This window comes from Capra hircus, chromosome 11 (assembly GCF_001704415.2).
Source record: "Capra hircus breed San Clemente chromosome 11, ASM170441v1, whole genome shotgun sequence".
Classification (NCBI taxonomy): domain Eukaryota; kingdom Metazoa; phylum Chordata; class Mammalia; order Artiodactyla; family Bovidae; genus Capra; species Capra hircus.
The window spans coordinates 61150001-61170576 of record NC_030818.1 but is presented as its reverse complement, the minus strand read 5'-3'; the positions used below and the strand labels follow the sequence as shown (position 1 = coordinate 61170576).

Below are 20576 nucleotides of genomic sequence, written 5' to 3'. Positions count from 1 at the left end.
ATGACTTTTATATACATATAAAAAAAGAATTTGGGGAAAAATAAAGCAAGGATAAAAATCATAATGTATGCTACGTGTTTTCAGATTCCAGTTTGCATTCCTATTTCTTTTTTTTTCATTCCTATTTCTTATTGCCATGAAATAAACCATAGTCTGAATTGGAAATGTGTCCTATGTACATGCCAGCACTTGGCATGCTTGAGAACTGTAAACAATGTATTAGTTAACTCCAAGAAACAGGAAGACTGAGATGTGTTTTCTTTTTTGGTATACAAAAAAGTAGGAATAGTGTTTTTAAAAAGGATAAGAGTCAAGCCTATTAGGCCTTAAAATTAGTCAGCCTTTAAATACACTAAAATATCTCACAAAGTTGCTATAACTAAAGCTAAAAAATTCTCCTTACCTTATCCAAAAAAGGGTTAATTTCTCCCATCTTCATAATCTACTATTAAATCAGGAAATATGTACCACTAATTGTCACTGATTTTATACTTCCATGAATTGAATGTTAAAGCTTTAATTCTGAGTTTATAGGTGCCCTCAGCGGTAAAGAGATGATACCGATTTCTAAAAGACTTTGATGGTGGCTGTGGTGAGAGGGTGAGTAGGTATTTTAAACCGAAAGAAGTAAAAGGCAGTCCTAATTTTGGGTTAAAATTTTTAAAAATTTCCTTAAATATCAGCATTCTCCTATACTTGAATAATTATAAGTATACTGCCCTGTATCTAGTAAAGTATTATTTAATACTAAGCCATGAAGGAACTACCGACAAGAGACACAGATTTTGGCGGGGGGGGGGGGGGTTGGAGAGGGGGTGGGAGGGTGGGGTGGGGGGTGGCGGGCTGCTCTCCATAGTTAGGAAGACTCTGGTTGACTGTTTTTTGCAGAAATAACAGCATGATTTCAAACAGGGAAGAAACAAAACAGGTTAGCATTGCAGGGACATGCCATGGCTGGGAAGAAAAGAGTCTCTTCCTCCCTGTAGCTTTTCACAGGAAAAGACAAACATTAGGGATTTCACTTTCTGACCTGTAATTGCCAAAGACATTTTGCTGCTATAAGAATTCAATTTAATAAGCATTTATGGAACCCCTCATGTTTACAAAGCTACCTGCTGCTGACTTACAAAGGCAATGCATATGCAACACTCATCTATTAAACCACAAGCAATTATCTTCATATTTTATACGAGAACTCAGAAGTTCAACTGCAAATGTGATTACTGGTATGATATCTACTGATATACAACAGGAGATTAATTTAATTGTAATCTATATAAGCAGTTTTCAAAGAGTTTTACTGTAATCATTAAGCATGCATAAAATAATGTATTAGTAGTAATATTTAAATACTTAAAGTAAGCACAAAATTTACAAAATAATATTCCTACTAAGACTACCAATTTCAAACCAAATCAGGAAATCTGATCCATGGTTTACATTACAATTTGAAGCATTCCAATGCTTCATCTGTATCTTAGAACATCACAACAAAATAAGGGAACCAATCACAGAATGTCTACAAATTGTCCCATAAAATATCAAAGTGAATCCTAGTAATAAGAGAAAAACTAAAATTTGCCATTTTACTATTACTGCTAATTTTAACATTAAGCCTAAAACAAAATAATAATAAAAAACTGATGGAAGGTGGAGTTAGCTAAATGATTTGTGAGGGCATAAGATGTAATAAAACTACCAAAAGAAATTACTATCATTATTGGTGAGATAATAATAAAAATGTAACAGAAGAGTTTGCCATGCAGCAGGACACAAAGTATTTATAATTTGAAATTACCGGGAGTATCAAGGTCACTTTCTAAGTTAGTAAGTTCATCTCCACCTCCTACAACAAAGCCTTCAGGAATCTCCTCGTTAGTATTTATCTCAACATTATCATTTTCATCTGTAGGAACATGTAGCAATAATGTTAGTATATTATTAGTATATTATTTCTATTTTATATAGGAAAGAAAAATCAGTATTTTAATGACAGTTCAAATTCAGGTCTGACACAGACAAGCAAGTTAAGAAATCAGTTTTAAGTCAACTTTTCATTACTGGATTAACATTTATATTTTACATTTCCATGTCAAAGATGAATTGTCACATCAAAGCAGATGCAAAGATTTTGACAATTTGCCACATGCTGTCTCTGAATTATTGAGCTCATTGAATCCCTATATTTTAAAATGTAATCTCCTGCTAATTTCTAACAACAGTAAATAAAAATAAAGTTGGTTCGATAAAAAAGTCATCAAATAAGAAAGTCACCAAAAATTTCACATTTTATCATTTACTAGAAATAAATATATAAAGAAACAAATCATTCTTTATAAACTTGTAGCTATTTTTAAATTATCTGCATGAAGACTTAAATGCTTTTGTACTATTAATGAAATATGAGTGAAAGCATTATAGACAAATTAAGAACAAACATTGAGATGAGAATAGACAGTACCGTTATGCAAAAGAAAGTTCAGAAACAATTAAGACAGTACATCGTGGAAGACATAAAGCTGGGAAAACACTGTTATTACTCAAAATTAAGTACATGGGAATGAGGTAGCCTTATACTATTTTTTTATACATTTAACAAAATGTATTATAGGTCATAATTAATTAATGATATCTTTTAAAAAGATTTATATTACATATTTCTCCTTTTTAAATCCTAATGATAAGTTGGTTAAGTAATTTTCAACATTATCTATTTAAAAAGGCATAGCAGTAGATCTGTATATTAGAAGCTAAGCTTTAAATTCTGCTACTGACAGGCAATGTACCTTTTGGAGAGATATCTGTCTAGCCCTGGGAGTTGAAGAATATCCCTACTATTCTACAGTTTATTTTTCATAGGGCAACTTTTATTAATAATGAGATGTTCCAAAGGTTATTGCAATTGAGAAATTCTAAATTCTATAACTTTGGCTTAAACCTTCAATATCTGTCCTTTTCCCTGTACAGTGTGTGTTTGATTTTGGGCTTCCCAAGTAAATATTTACAGTGAGCATTAATATTAATAATAACAGTTTACATTTATTAAAGACTTCCTAATGGAAGCCATTTAGAAGAATACAACAGAGAGAAAAAGAATGAGAAATACCCGCAAGGGAAAATATTGCTAAATGCTTTCAAAACATCAAGGTATTATACTTGGCTATATTATTTAAGTACAATTAGTTGAGAGAGCTTTTCTAATTGACTGTGCTTAGTACAACTATTTGACTAATTTCATAAAAGTGAGCACCATCATCTTCATTGTTCTCAAAAATTCTTCTCTAAATAGTTCTGTAGTAAAGGGAAATGAATGAACAAATATTTCCTGAGTACCAAGGAAGTATTCAGAACACTTCCTCCTGTTAGAGAGTTTACAATCAATAGATTTTAGAGTATGGCATTTTGTTCCTGCAACCAGCCCCTATTGATTTCTACTGTCCATAATTAATCTAGAGTGAAAGTACAAAATTCAACATTCATTCATTTACTTATTCAAGAAACTTTTATTGTATACTGAAACTGCAATTTACAAAACACTGCTAGATGTTGAAGAGATATCAGGTTTCATAAGATATCAAGTTTTAAGACATTTATTCCACCTTAAAGTTACATATAAGTGAAGGTCACTCAGTCATGTCCGACTCTTTGCGACCCCATGGACTGTAGCCTGCCAGGTTCCTCTGTCCCTGGAATTATCCAGGCAAGAACACTGGACTAGGTAGCCATTCCCTTCTCCAGGGGATCTTCCCAACCGAGGGATTGAACACAGGTCTCCCGTACTGTGGGCAGATTCTTTAGCATCTGAGCCACCAGAGAAGCACAAGAATACTGGAGTGGGTAGCCTATCCCTTCTCCAGGGGATCTTCCCAACCCAGGGACCAGAAGTTATACATACAAATGACTATAATACCATGTAGGACAGTTAAGTGTTATGAAGTAAAAATAAGATACAGAGCAAATTCAAAGGATGAGAAGATTATTCTTTTGCCAGTAGCACAAGGAACTATTTTTTGGAAGCACTAACCTTTAAATTGAGTCTTCAGAAATGTACAGAATTTCAAAAAGTACAATTGAGGGAAGAGGTTTAGTGGCATGAGAGCACGAAAGTGTAGATTATGTTCAAAAAATGGTGTAAAGTCCTATTTGGCTCAAGCATACTTAAAGTGAAATAATGGGAAGTAAGACTTAAAAGGTAAAAAGATTTTACTTGGTAGGAACAGAGGGACACTGGTTTGCTGGTCACACATGATGGGCAATGTGTTGTTTAGGTTGAGAACAGTTTATATAAGCAGTTTTTTACCACAGTGTTTTATGGTAATCAGTTGTGAAATATGTATAATTACTATAAAAGCACTGAAACTTATGTTTTTATGAATTAAAGTATCTCCAATATTATTCCTAAAATATTACTCTTGCTTACATTCTGACATGTCTTCATATGTGAAAGAAAAAGTGGTTCAGGGATTGCACACAGGAGTATACTAGCCATGTGACATCACCCTTCGTTCGAGATCACTGAGTAAGACGATGGACTCTAGAAAAGAAAGAGTGGAGGCAGGAAATCCATGTTGGAGACTGTTATAACCTCCAGGCAAGTAGTATGGAGAGCTTAATATATCATAAAATAATTGGGAGTGGGTATGACTTGAAAACCAGCTGGATAATGGGTAGTTGGGAGGGATACTAATGAGAGGAAGAGTGAGACAGATGTCAACACTGACTCTCCAGACAGAGGGACTAGAAGGATGGCACTGTTATGAAAAGAAGCTAAGTCTGGAACAGTGGTTGGATATGGGTACTTCAGGTCCTGGGGTTATGCAGTGGGATACTGTTTACTCCTTTACACGTGCTAGGATAATGTGTGATGTTAAACAGGTGCCATTCATTTTATTTCCTGGCTAAATGAAATCTCTACCCATACTACCCCTCACCAGTAATGCTGAATAGGCTAACTCAAAAGTTTTTAAATGTATTGTTAACCTTAGATAAAAGGATTACTATTTGGGAAGGGGAAGAGTAAAACTTGATCTCCTCTAATGATCAGGTTTTCTTAAGAATAGATTTCCACTTTCTTTCCATTCACGACTTCAGTTTTACAATGAACACTTGATTTTTTTTCAACAGTTATTGTTACATATTTCTTAATACCTATCGAAATACTCTTAATGAATTTTAGCAGAACTAAAGTACATGTGTGTCTGTGTGTGTGCTTAAATTATTACATATTAAATATATGATATATATAAGATTATATATATCTTTAAGGCTAACCATTTAAAACCCACTAGGTAAGCATGGCCAGAGAAGGCAGTGGCAACCCACTCTAGTACTCTTGCCTGGACAATCCCATGGATGGAGGAGCCTGGTAGGCTGCAGTCCATGGAGTTGCTAAGAGTCAGACACGGCTGAGCAACTTCACTTTCACTTTTCACTTTCCTGCACTGGAGAAGGAAATGGCAACCCACTCCAGTATTCTTGCCTGGAGACTCCCAGGGATGGGGGAGCCTGGTGGGCTGCCGTCTATGGGGTTGCACAGAGTCGGACATGACTGAAGCGACTTAGCAGGAGCAGCAGCAGCAGCAGCAGGTAAGCGTGGCATAAAGTAAACTAGAGATACAATACACAATAGAAGGTGGTTTGCAAGTATGGCCTGTATGTAGGAAAAAGTAGAAAGAGATTATACATACACTGGAATGAGACAATGCATTCCAACTGACACTGTATAGCACTATAAGCAAAATGGGGATCCCAATGGTATGATTAATAGCACAGAAATAAGGCCAGTCTTATAAGACTTATCATTTATAAATAAATTGAATGAAAAGTCTGAATATAAGGCAACAGTAAAAAAAAAAGAATATCTGCACTTAAAAAAAAAGAAGTTGAGGCTACTGTTAAAAACATATTTACACAAAATGGTAGTTTAGAGAACACCTACGTTTACATGAAACTGTTTCTTTCCAGAAAAAAAGATTTTCAGAATAAGATATCTCATTTGCATCATGATTTAAACATTCTCATTGAAGGCCCTCTGTAAAATGTATAACTTGTAAAGTTATAAAATGATAGAAAACAATACAAATATATTATTAATGAAAGCTGAAAATAAAAATTACTGAAGGCCTGTAAGATTTTATTTTGGTTGAATAAATTTAGACAAATCTATTTACTGTAACTGAAATAAGGATAATGCAGGCACACAGTCTCATGGATAAAATTTTTTAATTTTAATTTATCCACTTGAAATCCAAAAACAAAGTATACTATTCCATCTAAATCAAAGAGGGGCAAAAATGTCTGCTTAATAGTTAAATGATCCCTTAAAAAAAAAGTTAAATGATTCTAACCCAACTCAAACCAAACCAATAAACTACAGAATAAAAATAGATATGACATAAAATATCATATATATGATATGATAGGTATCATAGTTATGACACAAAATATACAAAGATTTAAGTATACATAAATATATATAAAATCTATATAATATATACCATGTAATATATTATAGATATAATATCATCTTCAAACTGGACAAACACCTTCCTTGCAAGTGCCCATGGACCACTAATAAAAATGCAACATTTGTTTAGACAAAAACTTTTCAATTTTCAAAGCAGAAACTCAGGCCATATTCTCTGACCAAAATACCACATAACTAAAAATGAAAATATCACACTTTGGCCCCAAACAACTGTACTTTGCCAAGTAAGATCAATATAATAAATGAACTCATAAGTTTGTTACCTAAAATGAGGAGTTTAAAAGGCTGTTATAGTTCTACAACTAAAAAATGAAGAAAAAATTGAAAAAACACATGTAGAATACCACAATATCACCTGACTCTCTTGTAAGCCTTCAAATTATTTCAAGAGGAGAATAAGTAAAAGCTAGGCTGTAGTGGAAACAGTGTCAGACTTTATTTTTTGGGCTCCAAAATCACTGCAGATGGTGATTGCAGCCATGAAATTAATCCCTGGAAGGAAAGTTATGACCAACCTAGACAGCATATTCAAAAGCAGAGACATTACTTTGCCAACAAAGGTCCGTCTAGTCAAGGCTATGGTTTTTCCTGTGGTCATGTATAGATGTGAGAGTTGGACTGTGAAAAAAGCTGGGCACCGAAGAATTGATGCTTTTGAACTGTGGTGTTGGAGAAGACTCTTGAGAGTCCCTTGGACTGCGAGGAGTTCCAACCAGTCCATCCTAAAGGAAATCAGTCCTGGGTGTTCATTGGAAGGACTGATGCTGAAGCTGAAACTCCAGTACTTTGGCCACCTGATACGAAGAACTGACTCACTGGAAAAGACCCTAATACTGGGCAGGGAGTGGGGGCAGAAGGGGACGACAGAAGATGAGATGGTTGGATGGCATCTCCAACTCGATGGACATGAGTTTGGGTAAACTCCGGGAGTTGGTGATGGACAGGGAGGCCTGTCATGCTGCGATTCATGGGGTTGCAAAGAGTCCGACACGACTGAGAGACTGAACTGAACTGAGGCTGTAGTTCCTTGGACAGGTTCTGTTATTTCATAAGAATTAGGCTATTTCTGGTTGAAATAGGATGTAAGTGGGATGCTTGGATACCTGGCTTCAGAGACCTAAAATAACTTACAAATACTTTCTGTGAACACCTGAGGCTCATGACACCTCACCTCAAACTTAGCAAGTTTCTTTTCCTCACTGAGGCCGGCTGCTGAGAATGGAAAAAACCAAGCATTTCAAATAGGTTCAGGCAATGAGTCTGAGTATCAAGTTCAACACATCTCCTAGGTTGTGCTTTCACCTTATTATTTCAGCTCTTGACTACTCCCTCTTCTTTGTCACTCTGGACCACTGCTTCCAAAAAATTTCCCTCTCTAGTCCATCATCTAGGCTGGTCCCTACACATTCCTCTCTCATTTTGCACCATTCCTTATTCAGATTTGGTAATTCCCATTAGACAGTGGAAGAGTGGACACTAATTTGTTAATTGTTTTTCCTGACTTATCAACCCCAAAGGGTCATTTTCATTTAGGAATTAGACTCTTGTGAAATCAAGTGAATTTCTAATTAGCTATGTAAATGCCAGCAAACTATAGCATGGGGGCAAAATCCAGCCTACCACCCTTTCAGGGTAAATAACAGGCATGCCCATTAATTTACGTATTGTTCAAATCTACAAGGGCAGAGCCAAGCAGTTAAAAGCGAGAACGTATGGCCTGCAAGCCTGTAAAAATTTACTCTGGCCCTTTCTAGGAAGTTAGCCAAATCCTGGCCCAACACAACAGCTGGCACCACTAAACAGATAAATATCTATGTATGAATGGTTGAATTCTAGGAAGGAATCTTACCCTTTCCCTTGACCTAAAGGTCTCTTCCATTCTGGCCTTGAAAGCTTCAGCTTAGGCTTTGATGCCAGAGCAGACCTAGTCAGATCTATACACCTTTATGAAGACAGGCCAATATCCACCACTGAGGTCAAGAAAAAGGCCTGCACCGCTTGAAGGTCAACTTTAGCTCTGATTAAGAGCCTACCATCTGATACGTGGCCACTTCCAACATGCAAGGTATGGTATGGTCTATGAGAGAAATGGGCCCTGATCACCTTGGTCATCTTAGGGAAGAGTCTTGACTCTTCAGCAGGTTCTCATAAGTCATCTGTTGAACTCTGTCCCATCTTCATTTCATCTGGCTTTTCCTTTTCTAGTCTGTACTTCTTTGTTAGTTTCAGAGATCTAATCCTCACTTGTTCTTTATTCACTTTGTTGACTGTTGAATGATGCCAAAATCAGGTCTTCACTTTCCCTAGTTACCAAGCTGGGAAGCTACCCATTTTGGAGGTTGTAACACTGACTAAGTCTCTCTACCTAGTCTAGTTCTGGCTTAGTCTCAACTGGGATTGGATTATAGAGATAAGCCCAATTACATAGCTGACTCACCCCATACCCTTAGTCAGAAAATTTTAATCCTTAGTTTTCCCAGAGTTCACAACTCATTTAGCATTGTTATCTGCTGCCTGTTAGGAAAAAAAAAATTAAAAGAGACAGTGGATGCCTCTCTATTTTATGTTTACTCTTCTATGGGTTTACAATGTCACATGGAAATAGTACCAGTAGTTTTAACAGTCTATCTGGAGGGTCAAGAATATGAGGCTTTTTTTTCTTTAATCATTCTGCAATACAAGGAAGCAGAGACATCTAACTAAGGTTTACTTAGAGTATCTGGAATTTCTATGATATCAAAGAAACATCTTCTTACTAATAATAAATGAAAGCAAACTATAATAGCATTACATAAATGTAGCTGTGAGTGGTTACTGAAGTAGTGAAAGTCACTCAGTTGTGTCCGACTCTTGCGACCCCATGGACTGTAGCCTGCAAGGTTGCTCTGTCCATGGGATTCTTCAGGCAACAATACTGGAGTGGGCTGCCATTCCCTTCTCCATATAGAAACTGTAATAAAAACTCTGAATGATAGGAGTTGAAAAGGTAAGATGAAAGACTTAACTAAGAAACAAACATTCTGAGAACACCAGATGGACAGAAACACAGCTATTTGGGAAAGCAGCTTTCAAATATATGGGGATGAGGTAACATGCTATAGGCAATTGTTGGAATGCTCTACAACAGTAAGATTTTAATATAAGGGATCAATTAGAAATAACAGCAGTAAGTTTCAGTTTACTATGAAGAAACTTATTATTGACCTAGAAATAGTTTCCTTTGTTTCAGTTCTCTAAGGTTTTATTTGAGTCCTCACTTGCCTACTCTCCAGAGTGATCTTAGCATTTAAGATTAACTCAGAACAAGTACCTGGCATGTTCTGGTAGATAAATAGGTCACGTACCTTTGAAATAAAAAAGCCCTCTTGAGTATACTACTAAAATAAAAATGTAAAAAGTTTCAAGTTAAAAGTGCTGAAATTGAGCACTGAGAGGTAAAATTAAAATTCCCTTTAATTATATGTATATATAGTCCTTGTTTCAACATCAAGCTTAGAAAAATTTCTACAGATATTGAAAAAGACCCTCTTCAAATAAGAAGACTAAGAGAAGTGCATATGGGACTTATTAAAAATTCTTACATGTCAGGTTATAGTGCTGGAAACGTTGTTAAAGCTACTTTCCGAAGATCTGGCTCAAAGTGAAAATCTCTCAAGCCAAAGCTCTCCACTAACAAGTCTTGTGATCCAGATGCTGAGGACTTGATTGCATTTTACTCATTCTAATACAATTAATGAGGTATCATGGGGAATCACAAACTAAGGCCTGTCAGAGTTTTCTCCTAAATCATATTCTTGGTATTTCTCGAGTACTAATCATACTTAATCATAATCAAAGTACTTCCTGAGTTGTTAAAAATTAAGTCAAAGAGTTGATTTTGAAAAATGGCAATAGTCATCTTCTGATTTACTATGTTTTCTTTAAGTTTTTAGCAACACACCAGTAGGTTAGAAACTTTATGTATTTGATGCACAACATTTTGAAGAATAAAATGTCCCGAAAGGTCCATCACAGATTTCTGGGTTGTCTGTAGAATATGATACAAGATTCTTAAACTCACCTCCAGATGCCTTTGACCTTTCTTTCAACTTTTCTGCAGCCATTTCACCATAGCTGGGAAGTTCTGACATCTTCACTCCAGATCGAGCTTCTGCTATTAGCTGACGAGCTCTCTCTCTCAGCTGCCGACGTCGCTCTTCATCTTGCTGCTAAGATATATTGAACAGTTGCCAACTCAGTAATTGACAGAAATGCAATTTCATTTTCAATCTGATCATCATGATAGTAACTGGTTTACAGCATGGTGCTTGGCCCACATTATAAATAGGATGCTCTATATCAGTTGGATGTCACACCATTTTTAAAAGACATCCAAGAATCAGATTTTTAAAAACATTTACAAATTATTCTATTAAAATGTCTGTTAAAAATTCAAAGTAGCCTTTAAAGAATGTTTGGCAATATAATTACTGAGAAAGTAGCAGGATCAACTATTAAGAAAATGACCAGGCTTTTAGGAAAAAAGTCACAATACTGAAAACAGAATTTCAATTAATACATAATTTTTTTAAGATTAAAATGTAACTTGCATGTCTCTAGTAAAGGCATATAGCACTGGCTAAAGGAAATGTTTGATAGTAGAAAATGCTGCTACATCATGTTGGTCAAATACAGAAAATGGTATTTTTAGGGGGCTACAGCAGGAATAGATAGCCCATTAGTTCCTCAGTTATTGTTGATAGTTTTAAAATCAGAATTAGGTACTGATGTACTACTATCTCCATTTCTACTCTCCCCCAAGACACACACTGAAAAGAAAAAGTAAAATCTAGCATGGGTTTTGGTATTTGAAATAACTAAAAATGACAGAGAATTAAATAAATTAGATTTTGCCTCCTAAAAACAGGTTATTATGAATTGCAAATAATCAATGTGAAATTGCTTTGTAAACTGGAAAGTATATGATATAAGGCATTATTATTATTATGACAAAACAAAGCCTGAAATAATCTGGCCCCAACATATCTGTAGTTAACCTCTTCCAATCTCTATAAAACCTCACATCTATTTATACAAATTGTTTCTATCATGTGGTTTCATGCATCCATGGATTTGAAATGAATACATCATTTCATCTTCCTGGAAAGTTCCTCTCTCATCTATTTAACTCCTACTCATTCCTCAAGATTCATTTTAAATCCACTAAATTTCTCTGACTACTCTTCTGTCCTCCTTGCTGGTGGAAAGTTCTCCTTTGTTGCTACAAAAGAGTGTGTGTGTGTGTGTGTGTGTGTGTGTGTGTGTGTGTGTGTGTGTGCAGTGCAAGTGATTACTTTTTAAAACACTACATATCAAGTTAAAACTCTGCACAAATGCCTCCTTAGCAGAATTGAGCCACTCAAAGGCAGGAGCTAGATTTGACTTATCTTTGTATCTTTGGTTCTTAGCACACATCCTGGTGCTTGGTACTTGCTATAGAAATTTCAGGCATGAAAATTTATAATTTATACTCACAAAGCTTTTAATACAGAGGGAAAGATAAAACAGCCACAATAAGGAGATGCGATTAAAATGCAGGAAGAGTTCAGAAGAAAGAAGTTTGCTCTTGTGTGTAACTTTCCCCCCCCACCAAGGGGGATGATCAACCAGAGGTGTACATTTAACAACAACGTATAAAATAGGTTGGCACAGAGGGACTGGAAAGAGAGTACTTAGGAGGCTCTTATAAATAGGACGAGGAAGCTATCATGAGATTCAGAACTGGGATAGTGGCAATGGGAATGGAAGGAGACAAGCGTAAGAAACACATCAGAGCTAGAACTGGTACCTGTACCAATTCTCGGTAACTGATCAGAGGTAGAGGGAAGAAAAAAAAGCTGACTCAGAAGTTTTAAACTTGGGTAACTAGAAATGTGGCATTAAAAATAGAAATAGAAAAACGAAGATGAATTATAAGAGGAAAAGGCTGGAAGTCTGGGGTAAGATAGACTAGATTTGAGAGGCTGGTTGGACATTTGAGTCAAGATGTAAGTAGCTGGGAAGTGAAAATGATGCTAGAGAGTGAAGTCAAACTATGACTACAGAGCTAATGGCCAAAGTGACAGGAATACAGGAAATCACCTGAAGAAGTACTGTAGAGAAAAATAAAACCTACTAACTAAAACATTACTTTGCCAACAAAGGTCCGTCTAGTCAAGGCTATGGTTTTTCCAGTGATCGTGTATGGATGTGAGAGTTGGACTGTGAAGAAGGCTGAGCGCCGAAGAATTGATGCTTTTGAAGTGTGGTGTTGGAGAAGACTCTTGAGAGTCCCTTGGACTGCAAGGAGATCCAACCAGTCCATTCTAAAGGAGATCAGTCCTGGGATTTCTTTGGAAGGAATGATGCTAAAGCTGAAGCTCCAGTACTTTGGCTACCTCATGCGAAGAGCTGACTCATTGGAAAAGACTCTGATGCTGGGAGGGATTGGGGGCAGGAGGAGAAGGGGACGACTGAGGATGAGATGGCTGGATGGCATCACGGACTCGATGGATGTGAGTCTGAGTGAACTCCGGGAGATGGTGATGGACAGGGAGGCCTGGCGTGCTGCGATTCATGTGTTCGCAAAGAGTCGGACACGACTGAGCGACTGAACTGAACTGAACTGAAATCATGGAAAACATCTACATTTAGGTAAAAATAGGAAAAGAAGACAGAGAAGGAAGAGGATGAGAACTGTAACACTGATACATCTTGAGAATCAAAGACGAAGAGGCTTCCATGAAAAAGGGAATAATCGACTACAGTAAATGTTAGAGGTTAATGAGTCTGAAAGTTTAAAAAGGGCAATTAAACTTGGTAGGTAACAGCATTAGAGAGAGGGGTAGGCACTAGACTGATGGAGTTCAGGCCTAGGCAATTGTTCACAAATTTTGAGATGGCTAGAACTGAGAGCTGTCAAAATTAATGAGGGTAGATTAACAAGGGTATAGAATGGACCCAGAGACAAGTTTGAAGCTCCCAGTGAGCAAAGTCAAACAATTCAGTATCAAACAAACACCCAATGACTGTGATGAATTGAATAATCAATGAAATCACACAATGAATCAGTGAAAATTCATCAATTCATTATGACATTCAAAAAGTTCTTAGAGGATATATAAACTCATCTGCGGGTGCTTTTAATAGAACTCCTTGAGACTTCCTGGTGGTCTAGCAGCTGGGACTCTGCGGTCCCAAAGCAGGAGGCCCAGGTTTGATCCCTGGTTGGGGAAGTGGATCCCACATACCGCAACTAAGAGTTCACATGCTACAACTAAAGATCCCAAGTGCTGCAATGAAGACTGAAAATCTAGTGTGCTGCAAATGAAATATGGCATAGCCAAATAAATAGATAATTTAAAAAAAGAGAATTCCCCCAAATTAGTATTTGGAGAAAAAAAATCAAGCACTTATCCTGTCTTTCCAGTGGAAACTGAAGTTTAGGGCAACTAATAAATAGCCCAGTTAATGACACAACAGAAAACTCTACTTTATAAAATGATGCCAGCTATAATAATAATTTCTTTAAAAGTAAAATAAAAAAATGAAACTTTCCCATTCATAAAAGAATGATTGATTCTAGCAAGGCTTATGAACTATTATTAAAGCTCCTAAGAAAATGTTTGATGGGAAACTGGATATTTATATTACATACTTTCCAAAGATGACCATGACAGTATTTCTCATCCTACAAACATTTTGCAGTGTGATCTTGCTATTTCCTTATCAAGAGATGACATATTTAATTTCCTTCCCCTTGAGTATGGGCTTGTGTAAGTGACTTGTATATAATCAACAGAAAACAGAAGTGTTGAAGGTGACTTGCAAGGCTGGGTCAGAAAAGGCTATACCCTTTTGCCCAGTTCTCTTGAAATTCTTGCATTTTATATGTTCTGGGAACCCAACTGTCATGTTGTGAGAATCCCAAGCCATATGCAGGTGCACTAGTTCACATTCCCAGCCAAGTTCAGTCTTGAGTCTTCTGAGCTCACGTATCAGACATGTGAATAAAGGCTTCTTCAGAATCTCAGCCTTTAGCCACTTTGGGTCACTTCCAACTGCTCAAGCCTCCCCAACTGAGACTTCAGACAATGTGGAACAGAGACAAAGCACACACACTGTACCCTATCTGAAATCCTGACCCACAGAATCAGTGAGGATAAAAATAATTTTAGACCATTATGTTTGGGATTGTCTTACGCATTAATAATTAGATCATGTGGTTAAGTAATACCATATAGATTATTTCCCGGTTGTAAGAAGAAAACCATATTTTAAATCGAGACATCAGAACTAGATCAGGGATTAGAACACTACTCTAATGGTCAATCTTGGCATCTCTAATGTTGAGTCAACCATATGTAACATGTTTTTTGATGTGAAGCACATGAAAGCAAGCGCCACCTATAATACTCTAGCCCAAATGTCTAAAGTGAATCTACTAAGCCTTTAGATATATAATCTCCAGTTTATCATAAACACAGGGGATAGAGAAACATGATAAATGGCAGAACAAGGAAGCAAACAAACCAACCTAGCAAGTAGAATATTCAGGCTAACTGACCTGGTCATTTTAATGAGAGAGAGTTAAAAAAAAACTCACAATAAAAACCAACTAACCAATCACCATCCCCACCAATAAAAGGGACCTGACCAGATGCAATGTATAGGCCTGGGTTAGACACCAGTTGGATAAACCAGCTATAAAGGACACTGCTGAATAAATTAAAGAAATCTGAATATAATTGTAGTATTAAATGAGAGAAAATACAATGACTGCAAAAATAGTTTATACATTAATAACTTAATTTTGTCTTTTTGGCAAAATATATATGCAAACCTAGAAGGTTATTTACAAAGTTGTCATGGTGGAGCTATCAGGGTATGGAAATGTGGTATTTTTGTTTTCCTCAATTTCTCTTCATTTTCTAACTTTCTATAATATAACGACACTACCTTTGTAATATAAGTTATTTTTTAAAAGTCTTGGGGTAAAGGAAGAAAGAAATGAGATGACAGGTTTCTAGGTTGGATGGTTGTGGTAGGGGCAAAAGACTAGAGAGCTAACATTCAAGAGAAAGTAATTTTCTTAATATTTAGAGAGGCAGACTTATTTGTAGTTAGAGGAGTAGTATACACTGGGTAGAGTGAAACTGAAGATGCAATAATACACAAAAATCCTCAGTTTATTATTAGTATTTCTAAACTTAGAAAATAAAAAGGAAAGGTAGGCTTGATAATGGTGATTTTGGTGTTGGCTTAAAGCTCAACATTCAGAAAACTACATCACTTCATGGCAAATAGATGGCGAAACAGTGGAAACAGTGGCTGACTTTATTTTTATGGGCTCCAAAATCACTGCAGATGGTGACCACAGCCATGAAATTAAAAGACGTTTACTCTTTGGAAGGAAAGTTATGACCAACCTAGACAGCATATTAGAAAGCAGAGACATTACTTTGCCAACAAAGGTCCATCTAGTCAAGGCTATGGTTTTTCCAGTGGTCATGTATGGATGTGAGAGTTGGACTATAAAGAAAGCTGAGCGCAGAAGAATTGATGCTTTTGAACTGTGGTGTTGGAGAAGACTCTTGAGAGTCCCCTGGACTGTGAGGAGATCCAACCAGTCCATCCTAAAGGAGATCAGTCCTGGGTGTTCATTGGAAGGACTGATGTTGAAGATGAACCTCCAATACTTTGGCCATCTGATGCAAAGAGTTGACTCATTGGAAAAAACCCTGATGCTGGGAAAGATTGAGGGCAGGAGGAAAAGGGGACGACAGAGGATGAGATGGTTGGATGGTATCACCGACTCGATGGATATAGGTTTGGGTGGACTCCAGGAGTTTGTGATGGACAGGGAGGCCTGGTGTGCTGCCGTTCATGGGGTCGCAAAGAGTTGGACATGACTGAGCGACTGAACTCAACTGAACTGATTCATATTTCATGAGCTTTTATGTGCTAAGTGCTTTATATGTATGATGAGTTCATTTAATTTTTACAACCCAATTTGTACCAATGAGAATATTTAGTTTTAGAGTTCCAAGATCTCACAGCTAGAACTGATGTTAGAGCTCGGAGTCCAACCCTGGTCTGTTTGACTACAGGGCCCTGCTCTTAACCTCCAAACTATTTGATCCCCAAAAGTACCAAATTACATGACCAACTAAGGAAAATTGAGCTTTTTACTAAACTTTCATCTTTCAAATTTAAGAGAAGTTAAGAGCACTAATAAAAACCATTATTTGATATGCCTCAGGCAACTAGGTTTAAGTGAATTTCACCGCATGAGTAATAACTTCTTGCAGAGTTGGAATTTGGTGATTCAGACTAAGATGAAGTGGTCTTGGGTCATCTTAACTGCATAAAAATGAAATAAATGATTTTACCTTTCTGAATATGAAATGAGAACCTAGCTTTCTCTTACCACCTACCATTTTCTCCTCCTCCCCCAGTAATACTCCCATCTGCAAATGTTTCTGAGATCTTACCAAGAGTGCAATTTAAAGCAGACAATCATTAATAAAACCAACTCTAAATACTAATTAGGGACACTTTATCAATTTCCATGTAAATTGTTTGTTTGTAACTATTTACCTGTCATTGTTCTCCATACAATAGAAAAAAATGCAAATGAACAAATCAGAATGCAACCCTAATGGGACTTTCTGTTTATAACCATTAGCCCAGAAGTGTGCTGTAATTCAATTCTCAAGTAGCAAGATTTAGTCTCATTAACACACTGCAAGGGCAGGTTATAACTCATAAAACCCTACAGTAAACAAAGTTTATGGACACAGCACAAAATCTTGAGCCTGATTGACAGAATTCTAGTTCCCTATCAGATTGCCTTGATTTACTTTTCTACTAATGTCCTAACACCATAGAGACAATTTTGCTTGGGCCTAGAGCTCTCCAGTGGGATGGCATATCTGTGCTGTTTGTTTTCTCACCCATTAAGTTCTCTTAAGACAAAGAGCCAACTGAGAAAATAGAAGTTAATTGTTAAGGTCACAAGGAAAAGCTTGTAATTATAGCAATTGATTATGCAACCAATTTAACTGATAGTATTACTAATTTCCAGATTCCTTATATATAAAACTATTTCACCTTAATTTTTACATATAGGCTTCATTAAGTCAGTTTTTACATTATTATTTAAAGAACAGATAGTACAAAATCTTTGTATCTTTTACTTAAAAGAAACATATTGTTTATGCCAAAGGAATAAAATGATCAGAGAGTAAGGATGATGATTATTTCATTATTTTTGTATGTTTGCAGATTTGAGTATTTCTGACAATGATGGTTTGCTTAAAACTATTCAAATACAGAAATGTGTTATCTGTTTTCACCTTTCTGCATTCAAAGGAAGACAGTGAGTGACTCATAGCTGTAAATAAGTCATCTGTTTACCAAATCTGCTGAAAAAAATAAAGGAATCCTTTCAATGGGATGCAGTGTAAGTACCTTAGAAGACTGCTGTCATTAAAAATTACATTTGAAAAATTCAGTACATAGGAAACCTATCTTTCATTTATCTGCCTAGTCTAAATAAACTTAAATAAATTGAAGCAGGTTTCCTATTTTTTTAAGAATGGGTCTGATGGCATTTACCTTTTTCTGTACAGTATGATTAAGAGAGTTAGACTGATTTATATAGGACATTCGCGCTTTTGTAAGATGGATGTACTCTTTAGAGGGAAGCTATATTTTTAAGTAAATACTGGCTGTGTGCCTGTGCAGTGTGTTCACAGGTGCTGTCTCATTACCATTCACCACTCTGAGGTAACCAATGTCACTCTGGTTTCACAGAAATGGAATTGCACTTAAATATACTGCCCAAGGTCATACATCTTGTAAATGGCACAGTAAGAATTAAAATCAGTGTCTGTCTGATTTCAAAGGGTTGGTCCTGTCTATTACATTATTGGTGTTCAGAAAATTTGTCTCAAGCCCTATTGCTGTTGTGATTAAAAAAACAACAGTTTTTTACTTACTTTTGGGCTATACAAATAAGGTTAAATGCTCCTCTGTGCTACTGAAAACAGAGAGGTAAAGAGAAATTAACTTATTTATATTCATTTAAAACTTACATTCTTGACCTTAAATTATAAGCCTTCAGAAAAGTGCTGAATGTGATACATTTAAGCTCCACTTTCCTCTTACCTAACATCTTCAGAATAAGGCTAAAGTCCTGTTATGGTACAAAAAGCTTGTATTTCAACACAACGGATTTAAATATTCAAATATAGAAGATGGATCCTAACTAACCACTTTGGACATAAACTGAAAAAATATTTTCACAGCATGTCTTCAAGATACTATTTTCCTTATCGTTCTAAAATGGTCTACAATCTGCCATAGATAGACACACTAGTAAAACTTGACAATTTAAGGACAAACTCTTCAAGAATAAGTAATGTAATTCCTTGTTTCCTTTCCATAAAAACGTATTGGTATGCAATTTTTATATTTCACAGTTCACCGACATCTAGGCAAGCTTTCTTCCACTGCTTCAATGGTGCTACTTTTAATTTTATCCTCCTTAGTCGTAGTAATTAAAGTGATCAGCAGTGGCATCCCAGCGGCTTTGACACAGCTACAACCCCCTAGCAGACTTTTGCTTTTAAGGGGAAGAGGGAGAAAAAGACTAGAGTTTCATTTCACAGAGAACAAGAAAATCAAGCTTCTCCAATCCTCAACTTTATTCAATTGTTCTTTCAGCAGCCTTTGGATCTTAAGAATCAAATAAAAATGGCTGCCATGGGGGGTCCTTTTGATACTTGCCGCAAATGTCACTGACTGACATTACTTTAGCCAAAAAATGATGCCATGGATTTGTGAAGGTGAATTAAAACATGAGAAACTGTCAGTGTAGCTGCTGAGATCATTACCCACCCAAGGGTGTCTTTTATAACATTAGATATTTTTATTCAGTCAGTTGAAAACTATAGACTGAGAAGGCTTTCTATTTAAGAAACATGTCTACACACATTATCATGAAATAGGCTTTTACAAAATTTACAAATATGTTATTTCAACATAGTTTGCATCTTTAGTCTTTGTAAATCTGTATTTATAATAGAACAAAGCAGAGTATTTCTACCAACAAACCCATATTCCATGTCCTTTAACTCCCTTAACAACACAATATCCTGTGCTTACTTGTGTTCTTCAGTGTTTTCATAGTTTTAGTAAATGAACTTCTATTACTTGGGCTAAATACATTTTAACTTATCTAAAATTTTTAAAGGGCTTTACTTAGTACTGCTAATATTTCATTGGATTCTATTCTCAAAATGGTCCGTGAAATTCCTCAGTTTTATAGTAAAATAAGAGAAAGAACTTGACTGCCACCCTTTCATCATTAGACAGGAAGCAAAGCTCTGTTATTAGGCATTCAGAAAGGACAAAAAAAAAAAAAAAAAAAAATTTGTGCTTGTCCAGAGGCAAGGATTACCAAAGTGCACCTATTCACTTGCAACCAAAGATAAAAATAAAAAATAAAATTACAAGATCTTTAAAGGTTTGGGAAGACTAGGTATTTTCCTGCCAGCTTGATCAGTTCTTGACTGAATAAATAGGATTTAGAGTAAAACATTAAAACTGTTTAGCAGATCTTTTCAACCCATTTCAAACTTTTCTTATGCTGGTTTGTAATATAAGCAGACATGCTTATAAATGGCCACACCTGCTCATTTCTCTGGGGATGGCCTGATCTCTGTTTCTCTAACAAAGAAAGAAAGAAAGAAAAAAATCAGCCTTTCTTGTTGCAAAACAGAGTGGAAAGTCAAAATCTTTCTCAAGTTTGCCCCATCTGGTCAGATTAAATCTTTGATCAACCCTGGGGATTACATTTATTTTTGTAGTAACTACTAAATTTTGGATTTGTTTAAAATACATAGGCAAAATATTAAACAGACTGTGAATTTTAAGTTTGAGATCTATTTATAATATATGAGCAGAAAGTATAAGAGAATTAGTTTAGAAAAAACAGAAATGCATTTAAAGAATTTATATTTAATTAGTATTCATTTCACAAAACTGAATATATCATACTTGAGTT

General features: G+C 35.9%; 1 protein-coding gene across 6 annotated transcripts in view; it reads right to left on the bottom strand.

The window, feature by feature from the left end:
- Positions 1 to 20576, bottom strand: part of EHBP1 (EH domain binding protein 1) — a 356781-nt gene that overhangs the window by 51283 nt on the left and 284922 nt on the right. For 3 of the 6 annotated variants that reach the window (XM_018055410.1, XM_018055413.1, XM_018055411.1), the window contains 2 exons: positions 10548 to 10695; positions 1799 to 1906 (listed from right to left, as the gene is read on the bottom strand). In XM_018055410.1, the coding sequence (XP_017910899.1) occupies positions 1799 to 1906; positions 10548 to 10695 (256 nt within the window). The remainder of the gene's footprint in view (positions 1 to 1798; positions 1907 to 10547; positions 10696 to 20576) is intronic. The other 3 variants (XM_018055415.1, XM_018055414.1, XM_018055412.1) reach the window with 2 other exon arrangements.